The sequence below is a fragment of the Pristis pectinata genome, chromosome 15, assembly GCF_009764475.1.
Source record: "Pristis pectinata isolate sPriPec2 chromosome 15, sPriPec2.1.pri, whole genome shotgun sequence".
Taxonomy (NCBI): Eukaryota; Metazoa; Chordata; class Chondrichthyes; order Rhinopristiformes; family Pristidae; genus Pristis; species Pristis pectinata.
The window spans coordinates 26,103,256-26,130,810 of NC_067419.1; the positions used below are offsets into that span (position 1 = coordinate 26,103,256).

Sequence of the window (27,555 nt, forward strand, 5' to 3'; positions counted from 1 at the left end):
AAGAACTCACTGGCTCCAGCAGCATCTGTGGAGGCAAAGGGACGGTCAATATTTTGGGTTGAAACCCTGCATCTTCTAGCAGTTTATTTTTTGCTCCAGATTCCAACATCTGTAGACACTTCTGTCTCTCGTCTGACATCTTAATGTGATAGAATAGAGGGTTAGTATGCAGCATTGCCATGCCTGCTATCAATGGTTTGTACTTCAAGAGGTGCCATAATAAGAAGGCACTTGATGTCTGTGCTGACAACTCTCATCTGAAGGAGCACAGAATGTATTATGGAGATGCTGAGGAATTTCTTCACTCAGAGGGTCATGACTCTTTTGAATTCTCTACACTAGAGAGCTATGGAGGTGGAGTCACTATGTTCAAGAACAGATATGACAGATATTTGAAATTCAGAGGAGTCAAAAGTCATGGGAGAAAGCAGAAAAGTGGTATTGAGGCCAAGTTTAGATCAACTATGGTCTTACTGAATGGTGCAGCAGGCTCAAGGGGCCAATTGGCCAACTCCTACTCCTGTTTCTCATGTTCTTATGTAAAATACAGAAGTAAAGTCTCTTCCCAGAGATAAAAAAAGGCTCAAGAAAGTAAGATAATCTATACCACAAAATTCTTAAATTGAAAATATAATTCAAATCTCTTCAGTGGCGAGCAAATGGAACAACAGTACCATCAAGCTGATGATTGAATAGCGTGTCAAAAGAGAAACAAAAATGAAGGTAGAATAATTACTCGCATAGGCCTATAAGTTTGCTTTAAGCAGTTTTACACAGTTGGCTACTGAGACAGGAGCTGTACTATAATGAAAATTTAAATTAGTTAAGTATAAGAAAGAGAGAATAAAGAAAACTATGGTGTTAGAGGAAAAAAATAAGAAAACCTACAGCTCTTTTGCATCATTCACATCCCTTTCAAGATACTTCAAAGTACCTTTTTGCCAATGTAGTCTTATAATATAGGATACACAGCAGTCATTTGCACACTGCAAGCTCACACAAGCAGAAATGTGTCAATGACCATCTTTTAGTAATGTTAAATGAGGAATAAATATTGGTCAGGCCACAGGGATACGTTCCCTTGTCTTCTTCAATATCTCGGGATCTTTAACAAGGACACAGTTCAACATCTCACTCAAAAGACAGCATGCCTGACATTGCAGCTCTCCCTCAATGTCATCCTGGAATGTCTGTCCGGATCTTTGTGTTCATCTCTGGAAAGGGACGTGAATTTGCCTTCCTCAATCTCAACAGTAAAAGTTAACTAAGAGTATATTAAGCACAAACGAGTTTGGACGGTAATCTTACCCCACTCCCATCAACACCACCAACCACCTTACTCACTCCTAGGCCTTAAAATAACACATTCTGTTATTATGATATAGCAGATTATAGTCATTGTTTATTTTAGATGGATAATACCTCTCTGAGTTCATTTTTGTGGTTGCAACTGTTCTGTTTTTGCTTCCAAGCTGCATTACATTCTTGATGTCATTTTCAGTTTTCACTTCAATCTCTGTTAATCCCGGGATGACATCAGTTCTTCCCTGGGTCCTTATTTCCAACTGAGCATGTGGCTGTTTTGACAAAAGATCTTGTATTGCTTCATTATATATTTCCAACATGGATACCTGCAAATCAGAAAGACTGCAAATTAAAAGGTGAATATAAAAGGCATCATACCTACATTCTATCATGTTATGAGGGCCTCCTCTGTTAAAATTTTGATCACATGGAGAGCTTAGGTTTCAGCACACAAAACCAGGTGGTGCTGAGCTGCCTTCTTGAACCGCTGTAGTCCTTGAGGTGTGGGTATAAAACAGTGCTCTTAGGAAGGAAGTTCTAGGATTTTGACCCAGTGATATATTTCCAAGTCAGCCTGCTGAGTTCCTCCAGCATCTTGTTGTTTTCTCATCAGGATGACGTATGGCTTGAAGGGCAATTTCCCAAGTGGTGGTATTCCCATGCTTTTGCTGCCCTTGTCCTCCTAGATGGTAGAGGTTTGGAAGGCGCTATCTAAGAAGTCTTGATGAGTTGGTGCAGTGCATCCTATAGACAGTACAAACTGCTGCATCAGTGGTGGAGTGAGTGAATGGTTGAGGATGACGTGTCCATCAATCAGGCTGTTATGTCATGTATGGTGTTGAGCTTTGAAGTCAAAATAGAGTTTACTGTCATACGCACAAGTACACGTATGCACAGGAATGATGAAAAACTTACTTGCAGCAGCATCACAGGCACACAGCATCATATAAGCAGCATTCACAAGAAAGACATAAATTAAACATAAATTATACACAATTTTTGCAATTTTTTTCTTGCGTGTTGTTGAAGCTGCACTCATCCAGGCAAGTGGAGAGTATTCCACCACACTCCTGCAGTGTGCTTGGCTGCAAGGATGGCAACAAACTATGGAAATGCATGGTCGGCTTGTACTGAGGAACAGGTTTCAGATATGTGTAGTCACTTAACTACAGCATATCATTAAATGATTAATGTGAATAGAGAGATAATTGTTCAAATAATCAGGGCTTTGATGTATAATTCATGGAGAGGCTGATTTTGAAACGATAACCTAAATGGACATCCAATGATGAGACAAGCAATGAAACTGACTGAAGAGATAAGCACAATGGGCACAGGAGCATTGGTGACAATTAAGTCCACTAATCTATTGGAAATGAGTACCATGCTCCTATTGACGAAACCTCAGAGGACTGCCGACATTGCCTTCACTGCTCAAGAAACAGAACTGGTTGACCCAATGCAAAGAGGTAACTGAACGAGACAGGTCTACGACCAGGACTGGGCAATGGGATTGTAGTACTGCTACATGGTACTGCTTTGGTTTGATATGAATAATCAGACATGGGGGATGACAGGATCATGTGTGAATATTCTGTTGAATTTTCTCTAATCCTTGAGTGTGACCAGGCAAAATGACAGATGAGATATAGCTATACATAGTGTGACAAGGGGCCCATCTTACCCCAGTAGCAATAGGCAGACACAGTACTTAAAATCAGATGTAACAGGGAAGTGGGATGCCCCCTTGATTATTGGGGAATTGGTTAAGGAAGATGTAGAAGATTATCTGTGTTCTGGCTCCACTTATCCCAAGAGCATATCACAAGTTTATGAGTAGGTGATTGTAAGGAATCTCTAGAATGCCCCCGGTACACAATAACTTGAAAACTAAATAGTGTTATGGGAAGAGGGTTACAACTTTATGAGAATGTAAGATACAAAATTGTATCCATAATTTTCAATATAATCTGTCATAATTAGGGTCTGCCCATATGGTATAATAATAGGGTAGTCACAATAAACCAAAGGCTGGTACATATAGTCCTCCAGGGACAGTGGATACTACTGGGAAGAGTCGTTATCAGTACTACCACTGACATTAGCTCAATTTGATGAATGACTTGAGATTGGATCAAATACTGGAACATCCATAGTGAATGTGATAGATCTCCAAGGATCTAGATATGGATGGATTCCCTGAAAGAGAAGTTAAAATAATTAATGGAAGAGGATCAGATTTAATGTGGGAAGGTGCAGAGCTGGAGGCATTGTGGGTCCAAGCAACCAACCGGTTGATTTAGGTGATAAAGGGGCACTTGAGTACCAATTAATCATTTAATTGACCTGAAATTTGTGGATATGACCAGCACTTGTCATATTTATAGGAGTTGGATGATTGGCCAAATGAGACATGACCTCAACCAGAACCAGAGAGGTGAAGTCCTGGCTGGATTAACAATGTCCAACTATATGCTCTAACAAACAACCTAGTAACTTGAGTGTATGGCTGCTGAAAGGGCCTAACCTAGTTTCATCCATTAACACACAGTTGTATGACTCATGGCATGCAATGTATAGGGTCTTGCTGATCCCAGTATGAGATGACTAACATAGGGACCAGAAGAGGGGATATGATTATCCAACGTACACCACTGGACCCCTACACAGTTGACTGTTATGATTTCCCTCTGGACTGAATGAACATTAGTCTTGTGAGCTAAACTATAGACCTTCAAACTCTAAAGAACTTTTTAAAATAGCTTATGCAACTTCAGTTTTTCCAGTGATATTGGTAATGATTCTGTCACTTTTCTCATTATACAAACATTCCCCGTTTGGTCTAATCTAGAAAAAGATTAGCTGAACAAATTCCAAGAACAGTTGAAATAATAATTACAAACGTTATAAAATCATAAAAATACTAAATATGAAAATATGTAAGTTGTATTTTCCCTTTTATTGCACCTTCAATCGATTATAGTTTTTGATTATCAGACTGTTAAATGTGTCTGCTCAAAACCCGATTATCCTGTAGTCTACATGTTTCTGGGGTTACCTCTTTCGAAATTCCATTCCTGTATGTTGTATGGGGCAAATACATATTTCTTCAATTAAATTCATTACAGCATTTCAAAGAAAACAGCTTCAAAGAAATCATTATCTCCAAAAATACCTACATCATATTTTAAAAGAAATAGTGTACTTTTGTAAATTTGCAAACATTCAAACAATATTTACCTTTATAGTATACCTGATATTTTTTCTTTCCTGACATATTCGAAGAAGTTCCCTGATTGATCTAAGTAAATGAACAAAAACATTTAATGTTAACCAGTTTAAGCATATGATTCTATTTAAACTGAAGTATGAACGAGTCATTTCATCTTTACAATTGCTAGAATCTCCATGTAAAGTAACATTAAATTAATTCACCCAGTTTTAGCACAATAAAATACTTGGTGCTGACCTTATGTTCACTCCAGGATTATCTTCATTACCCATCATTGTGTACGTCTTTCCTGAGCCTGTCTGGCCATAGGCCACAATGCAGATATTGTAGCCATCTGCACAAGATATAATAATGGGCTGTGTTCCTTCAAACACCTGCTCCTAACGTATTTCAACAACAAATGAATATATTAGGCAAATAATCAATGTAGTAATCTTTCTAGTTATGTTACCTCTTAGATCTTCAGGTACAAGACCTTTCTCATTGCATAAGTCCATAGCCATGACAGCAAAGGGACATGGCACTATCATGGAGACACAAGAAATTCTGCAGATGCTGGATGTATCTGGAGCAATACACAAAAAGTGCTGGAGGAACTCAACAGGTCAGGCAGCATCCATGGAGGGTCCATGGATGCTGCCTGACTGCTGAGTTCCTCCAGCACTTTTTGTGTATTACACTATCATGGACATCCTTTAGTTATCTTTTGACTCCAGTTTTCTATATTTTAGGAGTCCAACAGATGTGATTGAACTAATGAGTGAACTAAACTGAATAATGTTAAAGCAATGACAACACCTCACATAAATAATATTGTATTTAATGATTTCTGATTTTTCAAATTATGAAATAAATATTGATAATGGACATTGAACTCAAAAATATTTCTCTAAGTAACAAAAATAGTTGGAATTGGTTTGGATTCTTCGGACACAATGTTTAGTGGTGTTAAAAGATGTGTGATATCTACTCCAAAGAACCTGACAAAATCTGTTAGTATGTGTTTTATTGACGACAACAGCTATTTCTTTCAATTTAGCTATTCAACAGTCACAGAAAAATATAAGAAGGAGATTCGTGGTATGAAAGAAATGTTAATTATAAACTGGGAATACTGAAACATAAATCTAAGTAAATGCCACTCAATTTATTTCCAAAACAAGCTTTCACGTAATGTCAACAGCCCAGAGAACAAGCTAATAGAAATAAAATAACTGTTCATATCTTTACATTGATTTTTTTTATACCTACGTTTGGTATAAATCTAGAAGTAAACCTTTTATTTTTCATATTTATAGAGTAACAAAACAGAAAATGACAGATTATTAAATTTCTTCCACTCTCAAATATGGAAGATATTCATGGTTTTTAAAACTTGAACTTTTCAAGTTTCATAAATTATCGGTATTTTCCATTATTGAGCAGTCATAGGTCCAAAAGCCTCATAGCTAATGTCCTTGTGGTTGATACCTTTATTTCTCAAATTGCTGTGTTCAGAACCATAACTACAATGGTAGAGTACCCAACTGTGGACTGGAAATACCGTATTATTAAAAATAATGAAAACAAAGGCATTAGATGGGAATAGTAAATCCAATGGGAATGAATAGCATTTTATAACTTGAATAATTACCTGAGTGGCATTAGGAGGATAAACTTTATCAAAGGAAAATCTTTTCCTGTTCCCATTTTGATTAACTGTGACCTCGTCATCTGAAGGAAACTCTAGTATGGTCTGAGCCTCTGAATCTTGCCTGCAGCGACAAAATACTTTAATGTTTCCACAAATCTCCTGGAGTTTGTTATAAAGCAATTTTTTTTCCAAAGCTTCCTTCTTATACAAAGACCGTAGCTCTTCAATTTCTTGAGCTGATGCTGCTTCAGTATTTTTCAGCTTTAGCACAAGATCCACGATTTGGTTTATGACTTGACTGATTTCTGAAATTTTAAGATGAAGCATAGATCTAAGCTGTCTGTGGGAAATACTTAATTCACGAGTGATTTTATGAAGTTCCAGTAATCTCTTTGGCTCCGAATATGAACCAGGTGTTATTGAGGCAGAATTGTAAGTCCCGCATATTTTTTGCAAGGCTGTTATTCTGTCAAGAGCTTCCTTGTGATTAACTTCCAGCTCTGATATTTTTCTGTTAAGCTGCTGAATCATTTCAGATTGTTGACAATTCTCCTCCAACAACTCTCTGGTTTTCTCATGGAGGTTTTCCACAGTTGTGTTGCTTTGTTTCAGTTTCTGCTGCAGACTGTCAATGATCATGTCCCTTTCTATCAAATGGCTTGGAATAAATAAAATAAACTATTAATAATCATACAAGCTTTACTTTGAAACATAATCACATGTACTGAGACTATGATTAGACCCAAAATTAATTGTGTCATTGAACAGCAGTCATTGTTGGACATGCCCTTGCCCATTTAATATTGCTGATATTGCTACAAGATGCTGAAACTATGAGATGGAAATAGAGCACTGTCCATTACAGGGCCCCCTTTGGCGGAAACTTTAAATTGTAACTATGATGCATGTAAAGGGACATCATGTTGCTCATAGTGTTTGAGATGGAATGTAGTTCTTAGGAAACCAACAGCAGAATGGCACCTCTTCCAAGGCAATGCTTCCACATCTGTATTCAAACCCACATGCATCCATACCTGAAACTGCTTTGGAGCTGTGCCTCATTAACGGTGAGCACTATTAGCCTTCTGGCAGAAAAGTTTGCATCTATATATCCTTTCTTAGCATTTATTATCAATGTTTTAGTTTGTTTTTCAGCAATTCTATGAAATAGATATTTTAATAAGTAAAATATCAGTATGTTATCAAGGACTTGAAATAAGAGCAAAAAATTATGGTCCTTCAAAACTCCTCTGTCAGATACACATATCTGGCCTTCAATCCCAGGTTTACTTTCTTGCCTGATCTTCATATCCCTTCATCCATTTAGTATCCAGTGCAGTCTGGAAATTTGCTTGTACCTGCAAATGCTTGCACAGATGGTTGGGCAGTTCCATGCACATGTTTACACCCACACTAGGATGATGTGTTGTCCCTGCATACAGTTGATTACAATGATGAGTAAGATGCACGGCCACTTCCACATGCTTAACTTATTGGCTGTGTAACTGTTTGGGCTTGGCAGAAAACTGGATGTCACTGCCACCAATTAAAAGCAACTTGCATTGTGCAAAGGAATAATGCACTGGTTCCCTGATTCAGCATTCAGTGATGTCTACCTCTCCTGAACAAATATTTTGTTTGTAAAAGACATTAAATAGGACAACCAGCTCTGCTTTTGTGGCATGGGCATTCGGAAAGGGGGAAGGGGTTGCGGTTGATGGACTGTGGGGAGTTTGTCAACAGGAAGTCCCTCAGCAAAATTTCAGCCACCAATGATATCGAGGCTAAGTGCCCAGCTCACAGGACATGGCTACCATGCTGGAAAATATCCACAGACCTCATTGGGGTTGACAGGTAAGAACCCAACTCACTTTCTTCACACCTGATACTCTTTTTGTTCTAACCATCCCTCCCCCACCTTCTCTGCAAGTGAAACTAACTTGGTTTGTCCCTTTCCCAGTTCTGACAAAGGGTCTCACACCTGAAATGTTAAATCAATTTCTTTTTCCACAGATCCTGCCTGACGTGTTTAGTGTTTCCAGCACTTCCTGTTTTTATTACAATTTCCACACCAATGCTTCTTTCCTACCATCCAGGAATACAAGCAGTCCATCCAGGCAAAACAGTGATTCACTTGCACTTCTTCCTGTTCAATGAACTGAATTTACTGCTCTCAATGTGGTCTCCTCGATACTGGAGAAACCAAACACAGTTTGGATGATTAATTTGCAGAACATCTTCATTCAGTTGGCCAGAGTGATTCAAACTTCCAGGTGGTTGTCTGCATTCTGCCCCCACTCTGACCTCTGGCCTCGTATTCCAGTGAAGCCCAATGTAAATTCATAGAACAATGTTGAACTTCTCCAGGCATCCTTCAGTCTTCAGCGCTTAACACTGAATTTAACAATTTCAGGTAATGAGCCACTCCAGTTTGAGAGAGAACTAGCCATTTCTGGTATAAGAGCAGGGAATGCTGAGGGTGCTCGGCAGGTTGGATGACACCTGTGGTAAGGCCAGGGGGTGGGGGGGCAAGATTGGCAGTTCCAATCAATGACCTTTCCTGGGGGGGATTAGCTCTGTTTTCCTCTCAACGGTGCTCCTGGTCTGCTGAGTATTCAGATTTACAGCATTTTAGTGTTTAAATCCTGGTCAGTTTTAATGTAACTCAGTTTTTCTCTGTCCACAGATGCTGCCTGACTTATTGGGCTTTCTCAGGCTTCTCCTCTGTTTCATATTTCCAGCAAATGCTGTTTTTTGTATTTTTCTGCTCTGTTCTCCCTCTAGTTCCTCCAGAAAGATTAGCTGCCATTAACAGCCCTCATTCACCCTCAGTCTACATTAATCTATGTCATCCTTTCTCTCTTGGTCTCCACCCTATCATAGTCATTCACTTTGTTTTCTCCATTCCTCCCACCACCCTGCAACTTAAAACTTGTCTGTTCTAAATGTTACCAGTTCTGATGAAAGGTCATTAACTTGAAATGTTAACCCTGTTTGTTTCTCCACATATGCTGCCAGGTTCAATATTTCCAGCATTTTCTGTTTTTAGCTCTGCCTGTTATCTTGCTCTCCTAACTATAATTCTCCATCCTGGCAATTTCCATGCAGATCTCCTCTGCAGCCTCTCTAGTCTGATTGCACCCTTCCTATAGTTTGAACACGAGAACTGTACGTGGTATTCTAGCTGCGGCCCAACTGATGTGTTATACAGTTTAAGCAGGGTCGTCCAGCTCTTATAAGAATATAAGGAATCGTTGCCATATGACCCCTTGAGCTTGTTCTACCATTCAATGAGATCATGGGTGATCTGATGTTGGCCTCAGCTCCACTTTATTACCTGTATTCCATAACTTTTGAATCCCGTCTAAAGGCTGAATTCCTCAGCCTTGAATATGTCCAATGATTCAGTCTCCACAGCTCTGTGGGATCAAGAATTCCAAAGACCTAAGGCCCACTGTGAGAGGAAATTCACCTAATCTCCTTTAATGGGCAACCCTTTATTCTGCAACCATACACCCTAATTTAAGTTTTTTCAGGAGGTGAAACATTATTTCTTATGTTCTACACCTTGACTAATGAAGTCAGGTGTACTGCATGCTTGGTAACCTCCCTATCTATCTGTTTCACTGTCTTCAGTGATTTGTGGAAGAGCATTACTAGATCCCTCAGTCCTCTCAGCATCCTACCATTTGCTGTTAATCCCTTGCCCTGTTTGACCTCCCCAAATGCAATATGTCACAATTCTCTGCACTGAACACGATTAACCACTGTGTGCTCACCCAACCAATCCACTGATATCTTCCTGTCACCTAAAACCTTCTTTCTCACTGTTAAGCACATTGTTTGCTTTGGTATCATGAATCCACTTCTTAATTTTGGCTATTACATTTTAGTTAAAGTCACTTATACATATCACAAAAATCAAGGTGTTTTAAATCCTTTCCCTCCCCACACTTGTAACCCACTTTCAGCAGATTCATGGTCATTCAAAATGAGCCACTGGCTTTCACCAACTCATTTACTTCTACCTTGCAAAAGGGGATTGTCCAAGCACAAGGAAAAAAGCAGCTCCTGTAGAAGGTTGAATCTACCTGTACACCCTCTCCACTGTGAATGAAGATATGCTCGTCTTCATGGGAAAGGGAAGAGTCATAATGAGACAAGTGGCCAAGTAAAACAAGATGTCATGATGTTTCTTCACACCTTAGCTTCTTACTTGCATTTCACCAAGGGATTTCATGCAAACTACAGATATTTTCAGCAGCTCCTTGTCCCTCTCCGTTTCCCTGCACACACAGCTAACATGAAATCACTTCTGCCACTTAGGAACTGAAATATATTGAATCTCCTCCATAACAGAGGACCAATCTTCTGAAGATGCAGCATCACTGCCATCTTGGCTGTGGGAGCAAGTGTTATTGGGGGCTTCCAGAGCTTCACATCACTCCTCCACTTTACTTCTGTGCAGCACTGTATGAAGGATGGGGTGGAGTCCAGAATACCCAGGTCCTCTTTCAGGAATCATAATTTGTCAGATTCTTGACATCCATTCTAACTTTGCCCATTATGGTGCCACAAAGCTGAATGGACCAAACTGCCCCCCACCAACAGGGTAGTCCTGCAACCTGCAAATATGGTCTTAAGGTTGAAAGCTGCTTGAAGTTATCTGCCACCTCCATCTAATGAGCTTTAAAGGCTTCTATCTTCCACGGTGTAGCCACTGGGATATCTGTGACAGTGAGCGTGCAAGACAAACTGGTTGCTCAGGGGTTATAGGAGCAAATTTTCTCTCTGGATTTGGTGTTGGTGCTAAGTATGCAGCCAGTTGAGTGCAAGGGTTTTATGGTTGGACTAAAGGAAGGCATTCTGACAGCAGAATTGAGAATGGTGGTGTACAAGGATCAAAGGGAGGGGTCTTGTGAAACACTCCTGGATAAATTCTGACAGCTAGGAGTATCTATAGTTGAATCTGCTCTTGCTCTGCTTCCTCTTTGTGCTGCTCTTCCTCCACATCATCCCTTTCTGTATCTTTTCAACTCCCTAACGTCCAGGTGGTAACAAGGTCTGAACTCTAGGCTTTACAAAGCTCCGCAGAACACAACAACAAATCTGAATGCATGGACAGGACTGTATGCCAGGTTCATCCCAAGTGGTCTGAACTGAGTATAATATCAATCATATTATCTGAGATTAAAGCAGAAGAAATGAGCGTAAAGATAAACTAATTAAATGATCTATTGGAATCTTTTCTAGTCATGGCAATTTCAGGTCAACCTTATGCTTTTGCAGTACAAACAAAAGGCAAATTCTCAGCACTTAGCTTGATTTAGAATGTGATTGATGACAAGTATTTAGATATAATGTATATGAGAAAGCAATTGAAATTCCATAATTACAATCTAGCGAACTATACCTAACGCTTTTAATCTATACCAAAATGGGCAAGAAAGGAATGCTTATTCAGTGATCATTCAATTATAAAGATTCTTAAACCCACAAAAAAAGATAACAATGATTGTTAATTTAGGTAGCTCAACTGAATTGGAATCAAATGATTAATTCAAAGTGATACATACATTTTGAATCCTATAAGATACAAAATATTTCAATATTTGTGACAGAATTTTTTTATTTCTAATATGGTAATTTAACTACCAAATGTTAAGTACCTTCATTAAATTAAATGGATTCTCAGAATCTTATACTGAAATTTTACATGAGAACAGAACAATAATTGTTGAATTCAAAAGACTAATGCCTGCATATTAAATATTTCCCATAGATATCTACTTTGATTACAGGTAAGTATATAACAGCTTTTGTTTACCGGTAGCCATTTGCTTCTTTGTAGTCCCTTTGGCTTTTGAATGGTATTAACAGGCTATGCCCAAAGATAGTTAAAAAAATGGAAATTACTTCATCTGCATCATAGTTGCATTGTCTAAGGGCTGCAGTGACTTCTCGGTGATCAGATAGGCTTGGAAGGCTTTGCTAAAATAAGAAATATGACAACATTGTTAGTATTAATTTGATGACAGCCCATTTTCTTTATATTAGAACATTTCATTGTTGAAGAGGAACTATTTAGGGGACCCAACTAAACTAGGGTAAGGTGCTAAGGCTCTATTATTTTAAACTGAATTCCAAAGTACCCAAAGCATAATGTGCCGTCCAGAGGCCTGGACTAAAACGCCAGAGACACAAGTCCAAAACCCAGCATGGTGGCTGTAGAAATTAATAATTTGCTATTACAAAAAAACAATTAATCTTTGTAAAAATGAGCTGAAAACTGATGGATTGTCATAAAAATTCATTTGGTTCACTAATTTCCTACATAGAACTCCAGACCACAGCAATGTGGTTGACTCTCTAAAGCCCTCCAAAGTGGCCTAGCAAGGCACTCAAGTGTACCATAATCATTAAGGAAGAAAAAACCTGGTCCAACCAAATTCAGATGCAGCAAACTCACTCCCAGCCCAGATCACCTTAAAGTCTTCCTCAACAACATCTGGGGACTGGCGTGTAAACTGGGAGACCTATCCTACAGAGTGGTCAAGCAACAGTCTGAGGTAGTCATAGTCTGTCTATCTTGTGGCTAACGACCCAACTCCCGACAACACAAAGCCCTTCCACTGCAAGACACCAAACAACACTGTGACAGAAAACTATCAACTTCCTCAATGAAAGCAGCTCCTCCATGGACATGGTGTGGCATTAGTGTGTAACTTCTGCAAAATGCATTGCAGTTGCTTGCCCAGACTACTCCAAAGGCATCTCCCAAACCTGAGACCTCTAACCACCTAGAAGGTCAATAGTAGCATGTGCATGGCAACACCACCATCTGCAGGTTCCCCTTATGTTTTAATAATTTAAGAGGCCATAATGTGTCTGTCATTTTATTCTGTATTGTACAATATTTTATACGATATCTGCTGAATTCCATGCACATTTCTATAATGCTACAAGCTGATATTGCAATGATACATGTAACTATGACAAGGAAGGTCTGGTTTAAAAATGTTACAATAATTATGAGAGTTTTTATAAATTTGCCTTCTGGGGAAATAGTAGTGGAAGCCCATCTTCTAGAATGAAAATCAAATCCTCAGAAGGATTCTACTTTGAGTATAGTTAATGAACAGAAAATGCTGCATTTATATGTTAATGGGAACATTTCCCAGAGTGTTTCATAGAAAGAGCCATTATGAAAAAGACTAACATTACTGAGGCAATGAATTTAAGGTCATGAACACTTGCTGACTGAGTAAGTTTCTCCTATGTTATCCCTGGTTACCAAACAATTTAAATCAATGTCCTTTGATTCTTAACCTTTCCCCCAATAAAATCATTTCCCTTCATTTCCTTTGTCCAAACACATAATGATTTTAAATATCTCAATCTAATCAACTCTCAACTTTCCCTCTTCTGAGAGCAATTCCATTTTTTCCAGTCTTTCCACATAGATGAACTCTCTCTCATCCTAGGCACCAATTTACTATCATCAAAAAGTGAAAAAAACTGCAGATGCTTGAAATCTAAAAAAAACAAACAAATAAACATAAGAATTGGGAGCAGGAATGGGTCACACGGCTCTTTGAACTTGCTTTGCCATTCAATAAGGTCATGGCTAATCTGACTGCAAATTCAACTCCACAATTCTTTCAAAGTTTGTTAATCATTCACCCCCTTGTTTATCTATCTATGCCTGCCTTAGAAATATTCTAAGGTTCTTCTTCAACTGCCCTGTGAGGAAGAGAGCTCCCACTACTCATGACCCTCTGAGAGGAAACGTTTGTCTTCTCCCTGTTTTGAATGGATGAACCCCTACTTTTAAACAATGACACCTATTTCTAGATTCTTCCACAAGAGGAAGCATCCTCCCAAATCAAATAATATAAAGTAGAATTCATTATACCCATTGTTTTTGCCAGTATGGATTTTTTTAAATCCATCATGTTTTGATAACTGAAGACTGATGCAACCAATGAACTGTTAAGGCTTGATGGAACACTGTCCAAACCAAACACAGACTGGGTGACCATACTGCAGAACATCTTCATTCACTCCACAAGTGTGACCCTCAATTTCCACTGACCTGTCAATTTAAATCACATCCTATTCCTATTCTGATCATTCTGTCTTTGACCTGTGACTCTGTTCCACTGAAGCCAATGTAAGCTTGAGGAGCAGCATCTCTTCTTTTGACTTGGAACATTAAGCACTTCAAGACTGAACAATGAATTCAGCAGTTTCAGATATCTAGCCTTTTCGGTTCATATGAGAATTGGCCAGTTCTGATGAAAGATCATCAACTTATAAAGTTAACTCGGCTTTTTTCTCCCCATATGTCTGGCTTCCTGAGTAACTTATTAAAATTTCTGAATGTCTACTCCTACAGCATTTTGTACCCACAGTTCCAATATTCTTCTTTCTCTCTCCTTCTGTTTTCATTCTTCTTCTGTTTACATCTCCTCCAAATGGATCAGTTCTAATTAACAAACCTTCTCTCAGCCAGAGCACTCCAGCCCTCCCCCACTCCCCACTTCTTTGTAACTTTTTTCTGATGAAAGGTCATGGATTTGAAACATTAGTTCTGTTTTCCTTTCCATGTGACTTATTGAGGTTTACCCAGTCTGCTACATTTGTTCTGCACCCTCTCTAGAGCCATCTCTGACTTGAACTGAACACATTACTCTAATTCTAGTCAATCCAGTGTTTTTCAGATATTCACCATCAAACATTTGCTTTCATACTCTGTTCCTCTATTTATAAAACCCAGGGTCCCTATTTTAAATAGATTTTTCTAACAGTCCTTGTACTTACTAATGCTTATGAATATACACTCGGGTTTCTCTATTCTTCCATTCCCTTTAAATTGTACCCTTTGGGTTATATTGCCTTTCCTCAAAATTTTGCACTGCATTTTTATATATTAAACCTTCTCTGCCACATGTCCATCCATATATGTATATCCTGACCAAGTCCATGCCTAACCACTTCAAGTTTAGGATAATAATAAAGTATGTATCTGATAAAGCCTACATAACTTAAACTAGCCAGAGAGAAACATCAATTCTTTTCAACTATTTATCCATGAAAAACCTGTTAGTTTTTTTTCATTTCTGACAATCGCTGCACTGTTAGTTCCTGTGAGTTATCTATCAATTCCCTTATATCCTCTAAATGCAAAAATCTACAGATGCTGGACATCTAAAATAAAAATAGAAAATGCAGGATATTATCATCAGGTCAGGAAGCATCTGTAAGGACAGAAATATAGCTAAAGTTTCAGGACAATGCCGTTTCATTGGAACTTTCTGTGGCTGACATTTCCATTTTCCCCTCCTTTGCCTGCATACAATTTATTTTTCCACATTAAGTGCCATAGTCACTTTCAATTTCAATCTTTGTAATTTTTTTGTATCAGTATGCCTTGTCCCATTTGTTTGATTACCTCCCCTCTAAGCTCCCTTTTACACACACATTTTCTTTTAAGTTATTACTACAATTTCCAAGCAACATATAGTCACCATAAACAGCAATGGCCCTGAACATATTTCATGGTCTCTGACATACATTTCATGTAACTTCATTCGGTAATGTCCTTTAGTATTTATTGCATAGATAGATTTGAATATACACAAGAAGTTTGCCTTGTGAACTAACTGCACACGAAGTACAATTTCAAAAGTCTTCCTGAAATATAAAAGGACAATACTTAATGAAATTTACCTTCATCTGGTTTTTGAAGAACAAAACCTTACTGACATACATTCAAGCTGACACATGCTTTCCTTTCTTTTGTTTGCTGTGCATATACTATCAGATAGGTACTTACCATCGACAAGAATCAAGTTCAAAATAAATAAAATATCATGCCTTTGCAGTGCGGTTTCAGATTCAAGACAGCAATATCTCCCTGAAAATTTACTTTGTAGAAAACAATTAGGGGCATATCGAATATGGATATTTTGTCCCTCAGACTGTGTATGATCTATTTTAAAAGTAACATTTAGTTAAGTATGCTCATTCCTTAAAATAGCAGTATAATAGCAATAGCAGGCACTACAGATTACAGTTAACTTTTAAACTATTGTGCAATCAATAAATCGGAAGTGTTGCTCACCTGAACTTGCTCTACACGTTTTTTGATGAAATCCAAATTCATTTCCCACTGCAATGGCAAGATAAGCCAGGCTCCACAATCTGTGTCAAAGTATTTACAAACATTTGTTCTCTCCTGTGGGAAGTATTAAAGGTTAATATACCAGATGCTTTCATTTGGGTAGGCAGTTGAGATTTACATATTTACTCAATTTCTAGTCTTCAACATTTCAATAATATTGATTCATGAAATAAGCATCATTTTACTTCAAATATGTATGTTGTGACCATTCCTTTTCCTGGAACCCATAGACCTCCAACACGTTCATCATCTGTGAAAGGTGATACATCCTGGTTTGGACTGTTCTCATTACTAGTTGAATATGTTGGAATCTGCAATAAAATATTTTGGCATAAATTACCCAAATTATTGGCAATTTAGAAATTTCATGTGTAACTATATTTAAATGCTTGAAGGTCAGAAATAAATAAAAATAAAATCATACTTATACTATGAATAAAACATATCTATTAATGTATTTGGCTCACAGCAAGGTCGATGAGAGTACAAGTTAGGAATATACTCAAGTCAGGTATTTCCAAAGAATTTCCAACCTTTAATTTTATGGTCCAAAAATTGTAGGGGAGAGTTGTAAACTGCTGAATTCTTTCTGAGTGTATATGGTGCACAACACTCTTCATCATGAACCCTTGTCCCATATATCTGAGATATCCATACTGTGCTCCATGACTACATATGGCTCATCGATCTTTCCAACGTGACAAACATGGCTCAGTAGCTCAGTCCCATTTATTTTTATGCTTTCTCAGTTTGTTCACAAGAAAAGTGCATAAAAATTTGGAACTTTGTTTTATCCATCCCCTCTCTCTCTTTATTCAAGCCTTTGTAATTTCATTGCTGAGTCATACATACCAGTAAAACCACACTGGACAAGCAGAAATAGAAAATGCTGGGAATGATTAGCAAGTCAAGCAGCATCCAAGGAAAGACTAATGGTAATAGCGTTTCAAGTCAATGACCTTTGATCTGAACAGAAGGATGGCGGTTCCATTCTCTACTTGATCTCCCTGCCTCTTATTATTTCACTTTCCACTTTCTTCTGTCCAATTCTCTTCTGAGGCTTTGCCATCTATTGATTCTACTCATCCTGATTCAAATTACACCCCTACTAACAATGCCTCATCCTCTTCTGACAAGGTATTTTTTCCAAGAGCCTCAAAGTTTCATCCTGGGACATTGTATCTGTGCTATCTACACACTACCCTTTAGCAGCATTATCAAGAATTACAGAGATAGCTTCCAGATGTATTCTGACAATTCGGGACTCTATTGCTGCATTCTCCAATGTTCTAAAAGTTGTGCTGCATTCTTAAATTGTCCATCTTTTGGTAAATTGTGAATGAGTTAAAACATCCTCAAGCTAAAGGTTAACAAAATTCAAGCAGTGTTCTTTGGCACCCATAAGCACATCAGTATTTCTTGTTTTCATTCCATCAAATCACCCCAGCTGCCATTTCAGCTGAGACAGAAGCCGTAAAATGTTGATTTCCTGCCCAACCCTGGCTAAGCTTCATTTGCTCATTATTTTTGATACCAAACTCATTTTTTCCTACCTCAATGCCATTGTCAAACTCTGCAGCATCTTTCCCTTTCTGGTTACTAAATTCATCATCACAGAAATTGATTTCTCTAACACTTCCTTTGTTGGCCTCACTCAATGAATTGTGTAAGAGTAAATGAACTATAATTCAATAAGTTATAGTTCATTCAACCTTCCACAATTCATATCATTACCCACTCAAAATCTCACTCTCCCATTACTTTCTTTTCCAAATTTTAATGGCTCTTCTCAAACCTAAAGAGAGCAAGTGTAATGGTTTCAATTTTTAAATTCTTACCTTTAGCTCCCTCCAAGGCCTATCCCACCTTACATTTGTAATTCCTTTTGACTTCAATATCTATCCATGTTCCTTCTCCCCTAATTTTGTTCACTCTGATCCACTTTAGATGGCACTTATTCAGCTGCAACACTATAATCTCCCAAAATTGCTTTAACCAAATCCTTTTTCAGGTTATTATAAAATGACCTTAGACACATGAGTGGTATGAAAGCAAATCAGCCTCAGTGGTCTGAGTAGTGATAAATCACCTGCCACCTCATCTGCATCCCCAAAACAAATGGCCATATTGATGCTTGTGGGATATTGCTGAATGCAAATTGGCAATCCCATTTATTGCTTTACAGTAATGACAAGTACCTGTCAAATGGAAAGTGTTTTAAAATGCCTTGAGGTGATGAAAAGTACTCTATAAATGCAATCTTTTTAAACTGAAGCATTTCCCAAGATCAAAGTAATTGAAATATTTAGGGTGTGTCCAGAAGCTGATTGCCATACCACAAGAATGCCTGTTTGAGGAAGAAGGATTAGAAATTCCCGGTCCATTGTGGCTGAGAATGCAGGAAGAACAATTAACAGAATTTTTTTTTAATTGCTGCTTTGAATACACATTTAAACACGCTGCAATCACTCGCCTTGGTGAAGTTGGGCTTAAAATCTACTGTGGTCCATCAGAGCAATGGACACCAAGAAATCACTGGTGTTCATTGTTAAGGAATAAATGACAAGATATCTGTCAGATGACAAATCCAATCTTTTGTATTTTGTTACACCTCACCCATCTAGCTTCAGATAGGTGTGCTATATTTCCAAAATGCCTGTCATCTGAATGTTTTCATGTGGTATTGGATGCTAGGAAACCAGAGGTATGACTCCTGACAGATTTTCCAGCCCTCTCCAAATTGGCCTCTAAGGTCATTTTATAATAACCTGAAAAAGGATTTGGTTAAACCAGTTTTGGGATATTATAGTGTTGCAGCTGAATAAGTGCCATCTAAAGTGGATCAGAGTGAGCAAAATGAGGAGAGAAGGAACATGGATAGATATTGAAATCGAAAGGAATTACAAATGTACGGTGGGATAGGGCCTTGGAGGGAGCTAAAGGTAAGAATTTAAAAATTGAAACCATTACACTGGTAGTGTACAGTAGGAACATCAGCTTTAATGCTTTCACAATCCTGAATACTTGTATTCACTTTTGTAAGCTTTTTTAAAAATATGTCTCAAAATGTGCTGGGGGCGCTTATTAAATTTTAAAAAAGCATTATACTGAATTATTGTTTCAATTTCAGTACACTGAATAATCAGGTTATTTTTTGCAACTTTAGCAATGCAAATTTAATTACAATTATTTATACATTAATATTTACATTTCTTTTCACTACAGGAGACATTTAAAAGACAATTATAAGGAAAATGAAATTCTGGATGATTACTAATTATAGGGAATAAAACACTACCATTAGCATGTAGCATTTGGTTTGTTCACAATTAACCCTTGCTTGACGTACAACCTCCTGTCATCATAAATATAACACCAGAAATTATATTCACTCCTGTTGCCTACCTCCTGCAATATGTCAATAAATTTCCCCTGTTGATACCACTTTTCTGGAAATGGCACAAATCCCTATTAAAAAAAGCAATATTTCAGGTGCAGAAATACACATGAGTGTTTTTGTCTTAAATACAAAAACATACGACTAGTTAAGTCTGTAACAATAAGTAAATAGCTGTATGGGTCCCGTCTTTTTATCCATGTGGATAGTATGTTACCAGTCTGTGCAAGGCTTGATGCAGATTACGAATGGCTCTCTGGGCAGAAAGTTCTGCTCCCACTGCCAATATTCATATGATCTTGTATTTTATCCAAGTATGGGCAAATTCTATGTTAATATAAGATTCATTTTCACTCACTTGCAAACATGCAGAAATTCCAGTCCAAGAATATTGACAGCAAAGAATTAATAGAATTCTTTCTTTTTTTGGCCAGCTAATCAGGAATGATTACATTATTTAGAAAAACAGATACTTGAAAAAAGGAAGGATTAAGTAGCTGCTGTTTTTTTTATTATATACTATCATTTGCAATCCTTCCTTCAGTAAGCATGGAGTTCATCTGATGGAATAATGGCATGTTCTTATAACGAGTTGCTAAACATTTAGATTCTCAAATACAGTATATTCTGAACAATACCATGATTTTTATAAAACATCTACAGAATGAGGGAGTGAATATACTCATTTACTCATGATTAAGTACCTGTATATACCAATAAAAATCCAGATCTGAACTTTAAAGTAAGTTTCCCACCTTTATTTCATCCAAGTAAAGCCTGGTGTTATCCTGCATGATGCATGTGTAAAGAGTACCATCTTCGTGAAGAAAATTCTCAAATGTCATGGTCAATCCACTTGGTTCAGTGTTGTTGCTTTCAGAAGAATGAAACTTCAACAAAATTAGAAACAAATTCTTGAATGTGAATTAAACAAAAGTCATTTTCATGTTATAAATAAATACCAAGTTTTATTTTAGAATCATAATTAAGGTCTGTTAAAAATAAATGCTTTATTTATTCCTTGAAAGAAGCCAAGGCAACATTTTACACAAAAATAAATTATAGAATGATTTTTATGATTTAAGATAGTGGAGAGCTACAAGGTAGCCAGGAGGGAGCTTAAGAATGGTCTTAGGAGAGCTAGAAGGGGGCATGAGAAGTCCTTGGCGAGTAGGATCAAGGAATACCTCAAGGCGTTCTACACATACGTGAAGAATAGGAGGATGACTAGAGTGAGGGTAGGACGATCAAGGATAAAAGAGGAAACATGTGCCTGGAGTTGGAAGAGGTAGGGGAGGTCATTAATAAATACTTTGCTTCAGTATTCACCAGAGAGAGAGACCTTGACGTTTGTGAGAACAACAGGCTGATACGCTAGGGCATGTCGATGTGAGAAAAGAGGATGTGCTGAAACTTTCAAAAAACATTAGGATAGATAAGTCACCGGGGCTGGACGGGATACATCCAAGGTTATTACGGGAAGTGAGGGAAGAGATTGCTGCGCCTTTGGCGATGATCTCTGCGTCCTCACTGGCCACAGGAGTAGTGCCAGATGATTGGAGGGTGACAAATGTTGTTCCTTTGATTAAGAAAAGAAGTAGGGAAAACCCTGGGAATTACAGACCAGTGACTCTTACTTCAGTGGTGGGCAAATTACAGGGGAAGATTCTTAGATACAGGATTTATGGGCATTTGGAGAAGCATAAGCTGATTAGGGACAGTCAACATGGCTTTGTGAGGGGCAGGTCGTGCCTCACAAGCCTGATTGAATTCTTTAAGGATGTGAGCAAGCACATTGATGAAGGTAGAACAGTGGATCTGGTGTGCATGGATTTTAGTAAGGCATTTGATAAGGTTCCTCATGGAAGGCTCATTCAGAAAGTCAGGAGGATTGGGATCCAGGGAAACTTGGCAGTGTGGATTCAGAATTGGCTCACTCATAGAAGACAGAGGGTGGTGGTAGATGGAGCGTATTCTGCCTGGAGGTCGGTGACCAGTGGTGTTCCGCAGGGATCTGTTCTGGGACCCCTGCTCTTTGTGATTTTTATCAATGACTTGGATGAGGATGTGGATGGGTGGGTTACTAAGTTTGCTGATGACACGAAGGTTGGTAGTGTCGTGGATAGTGTCGAAGGTTGCTGTAGATTACAACAGGATAGTGATAGAATGCAGACTTGGGCTGAGAAGTGGCAGATGGCATTCAACCCGGAAAAGTGATACACTTTGGGAGATCGAATTTGAAGGCAGAATACAAGGTTAATGACAGGACTCTTAGCAGTGTGGAGGAACAGAGGGATCTTGGGGTCCATGTCCATAGATCCTTCAAGGTTGCCGCACAGGTCGATAGGGTTGTCAAGAAGGCGTATGGTGTGTTGGGCTTCATTAGTCGGGGTATTGAGTTCAAGAGCCATGAGGTAATGTTGCAGCGCTATGGAACTCTGGTCAGACCACACTTAGAATATTGTGTTCAGTTCTGGTCGCCTCATTTTAGGAAGGATGTGGAAGCTTTAGGTAGGGTGTAGAGGAGATTTACCAGGATGCTGCCTGGATTGGAGAGCATGCCTTATGAGGATAGGTTGAGTGAGCTAGAGCTTTTCTCTTTGGAGAGAAGGAGGACGAGAGGTGACTTGATAGAGGTGTACAAGGTGATAAGAGGCATAGATCGAGTGGACAGTCAGAAACTTTTTCCCAGGGTGGCAATGGCTAACACAAGGGGACATAATTTTAAGGTGATTGGAGGAAAATATAAGGGGGATGTCAGGGGTAAGTTTTTTTTTTTACACAGAGAGTGGTGGGGGCAGATACATTAGGGACATTTAAGAGACTCTTAGATAGACACATGAATGATAAAGAGATGGGTGCTATGTAGGAGGGAAGAGTTAGATAGTTCTTAGAGCAGGATAAAATGTCAGCACAACATTGTGTGCTGAAGGGCCTGTACTGTGCTACAATGTTCTATGTCCAAATGTCGCACATTGGCATCCAAAAAAATTGAAACTGTGCTTTTGTTTAAGTCTGCTGAGATTTGTTGCTAAGTAGTTCCTTTTTCTTTGCTTCGCCTAAGTTCATCATGGCTTCAATCTAACACATTAATTAACTCAATCAACCAGATCTAGGGCCTAATTTGGGGTCTGGCAGGTGGAAGGGTTTTTTTGAGATGACATGAAACATTGCAAATATGATGGGGAAAACATGTGAGAAACAACATAAAAATCTTAAACATACATGATCAAATAGGATATGACCCAGAATTACTTTGGGGTGCTGAGCTCCCCACATTCACTAGTTTACCTCCTAAACCTGCTCTTATCTTGAGCAGATTCTCTAGTGAAAACTTCTTCAATGAAACTGGTTCCAACCTGCATATCACAGAGAACTGTTTGGGCAGCTGGTTAAGCCACACCCCTAGGCAGAACAGGCTTAGTTCATGTTCCACTGTTCGATTCCATGAAGTACTACTTCAAAACTTCCTCAGAGTTATGGAAGTAAATGTTCTGTGCAGAATGACCAGCTTTACTACAGAAATGTTGGGCAATTGAATTTTTATACTTTACATTCAAAACATGTTTATTTGATTTTATTAATATTCATACAATATTGTGCAACTTCTTAAAATAATTTTAGTTATAATTTTAGATTCCACTCATTTTCCATTCTTTGAGTTTGGTCAAAGCACTTACATTTGAATATTCTGTTATTTTACAATTGTTCATGTCATGGAAATACCCAGAGAACCCAGTAAACAAGCTCTGTCGAAGATTACTGGATTATAAACTCCCTGAAACAAGGTGACCGATAGGTGGACCAATCTGGCATTGCATTATCTGACAGTGTCTGATAGTGGCCTGCATATGCAAAGCAAATACTCAGTAAAAGGTTAGTATTTGTGCTTTTCCTACTGATTGCTGTCTTTTTCCATTCTTAGGTGGATATTTATTTCTATATGGATCTATTAAATGAGAAAATTATTTCATCAATAAATGTTAATTCCAAAACTATGCACAAAAATTGGCGATATTGTGGATAGTGTGGAAGGTTGTTTAGGCTACGGCAGGATGTAAGTCAGATGAAAAGTTGGACAGAGCATTGGCAGATGGAACTTAATCACTTATATGAGGTGATGTATATTGGGAAGTCAAATAGAGGTAAGCCATATACAGTAAATGGTTGGGCACTAAGGAATGTTGATGAACAGAAAAACAGATGAACTTTGGACTTGAACCCCATAGTCCCTTTATTCATCAACATTCCTTAGTGCCCTAAGTCCATAGTTCCCTTAAAGTGGGAACACAGAAGATAGGGTAGTGAAGAAGGCATATAGCATGCTTGTCTTCATAGGTCAGGGCGCAGAATGTAAACATTGGGAGATTACGTTAAGACTTTACAAAACACTGGAGGACTGTGTGCAACTCTGGTCACCACACTATAGGAAAGTTGTGATTGCACTGGAGAAAGTGCAGAGGAGATTCACCAGGATGTTGCCTGGGGTTGGAAGACTTTAACTATGGGGAGAGATTAGATAGGCTAGGCTTGTTTTCCCTGGAGCAAAGGAGGCTGAGGGGGTGACCTAACAGAGGTATATGAAATTATAAGAGGCCTAGATAGAGTAGATGGTCAGAATCTTTTTCCCATGGTATCGGTATCGGAATAAAGAAGGCAGAGGTTTGAGGTGAGAAGAAGGAGCTTTACAGGGGATTTGAGGGGCAGGTTTTTTTATTACATAGAGAGTGGTTCATACCTGGAAAGGTGACAGAGTGAGATACAATCAGTATATTTAAGAGACATTTAGGCAGACACTTAAATAGTAAAGGCTTAGAAGAATACGGACCTAATGCAGGCAAATGGGATTGGTGTGGATGGGCAAAAGGGTCGGCATGGACGTGCTGGGTGGAAGGGCCTGTTTCCATGCTGTATTTACCCTATGACTCCATGTCACATGGCTGCTCCTTTGAGAATCATGAGCGACTGGTCAGGTTTCTTTAATGTCTTTGGTGTGTAACCATTCTTTATTGTTTTGCTGCTACAGAGAACTGCGGAGAAAAGCTGTGGAAAGCAATGTAGATTCATTGAACTCGAGAAAGCTAGAGGAAAAGAACAGAAGGATGTATTGCTGAGATTTGATGAAGGGGTGCGGTGCATCAACACCAGAATGGAAAAGTTGGACCATTCTGTGCTGTCGAATCTTCGTAATTATGTGTATTTTTTTAAATTTTACTTACATTTTGAGATGTTTCTGCAGTACTTCGGCACAGACGTTCGATTTCTTCTTGTTCTTCATCATCTTCTGCATTGTACTGGTCTTGATCTTCCTCAGGTTGTTCATATGTTTGCACGATGCTATTAAAATCAGTCCCCGCACTGTTATTCATCTCACTTTGCCAATTCTCACTAGAGCAGTAAGGTGACTCCGGGTTACCTTCAATAGCTACAAGGCTATCCTGTGGGTTATTTCCCTGCGATTTTGTTGCTCCACTCCCCATCGTCATTCACTTTTCCGACAGTTTTAGTTTCCATATAATTTACTTGCGTAAATGCTTCAGTCACCCTGTAAAAGATATTGTGCCAAAACTCTTACAGTTTCATGTTCATGAATTTAGGAAAATACAGCCCTTTTAGAAACTTAAGCACGTTTTTCTCTTCCAAACCAAACACCTTTTTAGGTTGACCTAGGGAAACAATCGGAACGATATTTCCATGACGTAGATCAAAAGTAGCACAGCATGGTCACAGTATTACTCTCCTGATATTACGGAAAGACAATCATTAAAGGATTAATTCATTCTTTCCAATTTCCTACTTTCTGTTATTACTTTGGCGTACAAATAATCTACTTTAAATAAGGTTCATTCTCTTGCCTACCTATCTAATCACCATGAATATTATTTTCAAAGCTTTTTATTTCTCAAATTCTGTCCATCCCATTGGTGTTTACTGTTTTCTCCAGCTGTACATCCCAAAAAATATTATTTGTTTATTTACAAGTTGTCTTTCTGTATTTGCAAGGTGTCCTTTTAATGCCCACAGATCAATGTTTTCAATGCTAGAAGTGCAACTTCAATACCCCGAAAATCCACATCACATCAACATGAATGATATTGGAGTTGGCCGTGGAAGTGAATGGTATTCGGAATCCTGAGCTGGAAACTGGGCGGCACATTTGGTAATTTGAAATTAAAATCGCAAATATTATACTTCGTGACTGCAAGCGAACACTTTCTGCTTCTTTGGGATGTAATTAGTATATGGTGCACCAGCCTGACGCAACTATTTATACACATGTATCACGTGAACGGTGTCCCATCACTTTACAGACGCCGAAAAACACATTCAAATACTAAAATCCTTTTCACACAGCGCCTAAATTCAGTACCCGTGAAGTGGAATCTTTAACTAACATCATTCAAACTTCGGATTGTAATGCCATGTTCCTTCTTCACAATATTCATCTTACCTTTCCTGAATGAACGGTTTCAGAGTTTCCTTGGAGACTTCATGCGAAACTATCTTACATTTGTTTCTTGTTCACTGTCTATTAGATTGTGCACAGAGAGATGTCAACGTGGTTTACTTCCTTGCTACCGACTGTTTTTCACCTTCCTCAGTCCATCGTTATTGGTGCGGTCAGTTGCCTTGGAGTTTGGGGTAAACGAGCCATCGGTACTCCAGGGAACAAGTAGCTGGGAGGAAATAGTGCGAACAGAGCACAGGAGAATAGCTAGTTAATTGGAATGGAACCGTGGCCAACTCAGTGCTGGGAAACAGAGCAGGAACTGTGCAATTGCTGAATAGACATTGACAATCGATAGCAAACACTGCCAGTAAAGATACAGTTATGTTATTTGTGTGTGACTGCAAACCAGGTACTCTTGTGAGTCAAGGAAGAGCTGATCTGTGACTTGGTCAATGCATTGTAATGTGCTGCCTCTGTGCCACACAGTACAGCATATCTCATCTCACACCTGCACACCAGCTGCAACATAAGACTCTAAGTAAAACATTGCTGATAATGAAAAGAAAATGTATACACCTGTTCACTACATTAGCTATAAGGGGAGTAATCTCTGTATACTTCTACTGCAACAACATCTTTGTAAAAGATCTGTACTGAGGCCTCTTAGGTTATAGGCACACCAGTCCAGCTGCAGCACTCTGCAGTTGGTAATGGCAGACCCTTCATTTCAGGAACACAGGGAGCAGGAATGAACCCCGACACTGTTTTTCCATTCAAAGAATAATAGAGCCATAGTCATACAGCACAGAAACAGGCCTTTTGGCCCACAGTATCCATGCTAGCCAACAAGGACCTATTTATAATTATCACATTTCCGAGCACTTGGCCTGCAGCCGACTTTCCCACAGTGTATCTTGCTCATCTAAACACTTCTTCAATATTGTGAGGGCGCCTGCATCCACCAGCCCCACCAGCAGTGCATTCCAGATCTCAGCTACTCACTTGAGTGAAAATAAATCTTCCTCAAATCCCCTCTAAATCTCCAACCTCTTACCTTAAATCTATGCTCTCTGGTCATCGACACCCATGCTAAGGGGGAAACATTCTCACTCTTTACCACATCTTTGGCCCTCATAATTTGGTATACCTCAGTCAGGTTCCCCCTTCCATGTACTCTAACCTCGTTCACCAACCTCCTGCGTGTGACCTCCTCAAAAGTCTTGCAAAAAAATCAAATGTACCACATTCCCTTGTTCACCTTATCTATTCTACTAATCATGTCCTCAACAAACTCCAGCAACTCAGTCAAACATGACTTTCTTTCATAAATCCATTTTGACTTTCAAATTAC

General features: G+C 38.6%; 1 protein-coding gene across 2 annotated transcripts in view; it reads right to left on the bottom strand.

Annotated features, from left to right (window-relative positions):
• Positions 1 to 26,415, bottom strand: part of LOC127578424 (uncharacterized) — a 38,812-nt gene extending 12,397 nt beyond the window's left edge. Inside the window, exons 1-11 of one of the 2 annotated variants that reach the window (XM_052030433.1) lie at positions 26,205 to 26,415; positions 24,973 to 25,298; positions 20,509 to 20,643; positions 19,762 to 19,824; positions 16,542 to 16,667; positions 16,297 to 16,410; positions 11,998 to 12,161; positions 6,171 to 6,828; positions 4,775 to 4,917; positions 4,546 to 4,606; positions 1,423 to 1,631 (exon numbers count right to left, since the gene is read on the bottom strand). In XM_052030433.1, coding sequence (XP_051886393.1) covers positions 1,423 to 1,631; positions 4,546 to 4,606; positions 4,775 to 4,917; positions 6,171 to 6,828; positions 11,998 to 12,161; positions 16,297 to 16,410; positions 16,542 to 16,667; positions 19,762 to 19,824; positions 20,509 to 20,643; positions 24,973 to 25,239 — 1,940 coding nt within the window. In that variant the 5' untranslated portion in view covers positions 25,240 to 25,298; positions 26,205 to 26,415. Of the gene's footprint in view, positions 1 to 1,422; positions 1,632 to 4,545; positions 4,607 to 4,774; positions 4,918 to 6,170; positions 6,829 to 11,997; positions 12,162 to 16,296; positions 16,411 to 16,541; positions 16,668 to 19,761; positions 19,825 to 20,508; positions 20,644 to 24,972; positions 25,299 to 25,732; positions 25,823 to 26,204 lie in introns of those variants that run through there. The other variant, XM_052030434.1, reaches the window with a different exon arrangement.
• Between the last annotated feature and the right edge of the window lie 1,140 nt (positions 26,416 to 27,555).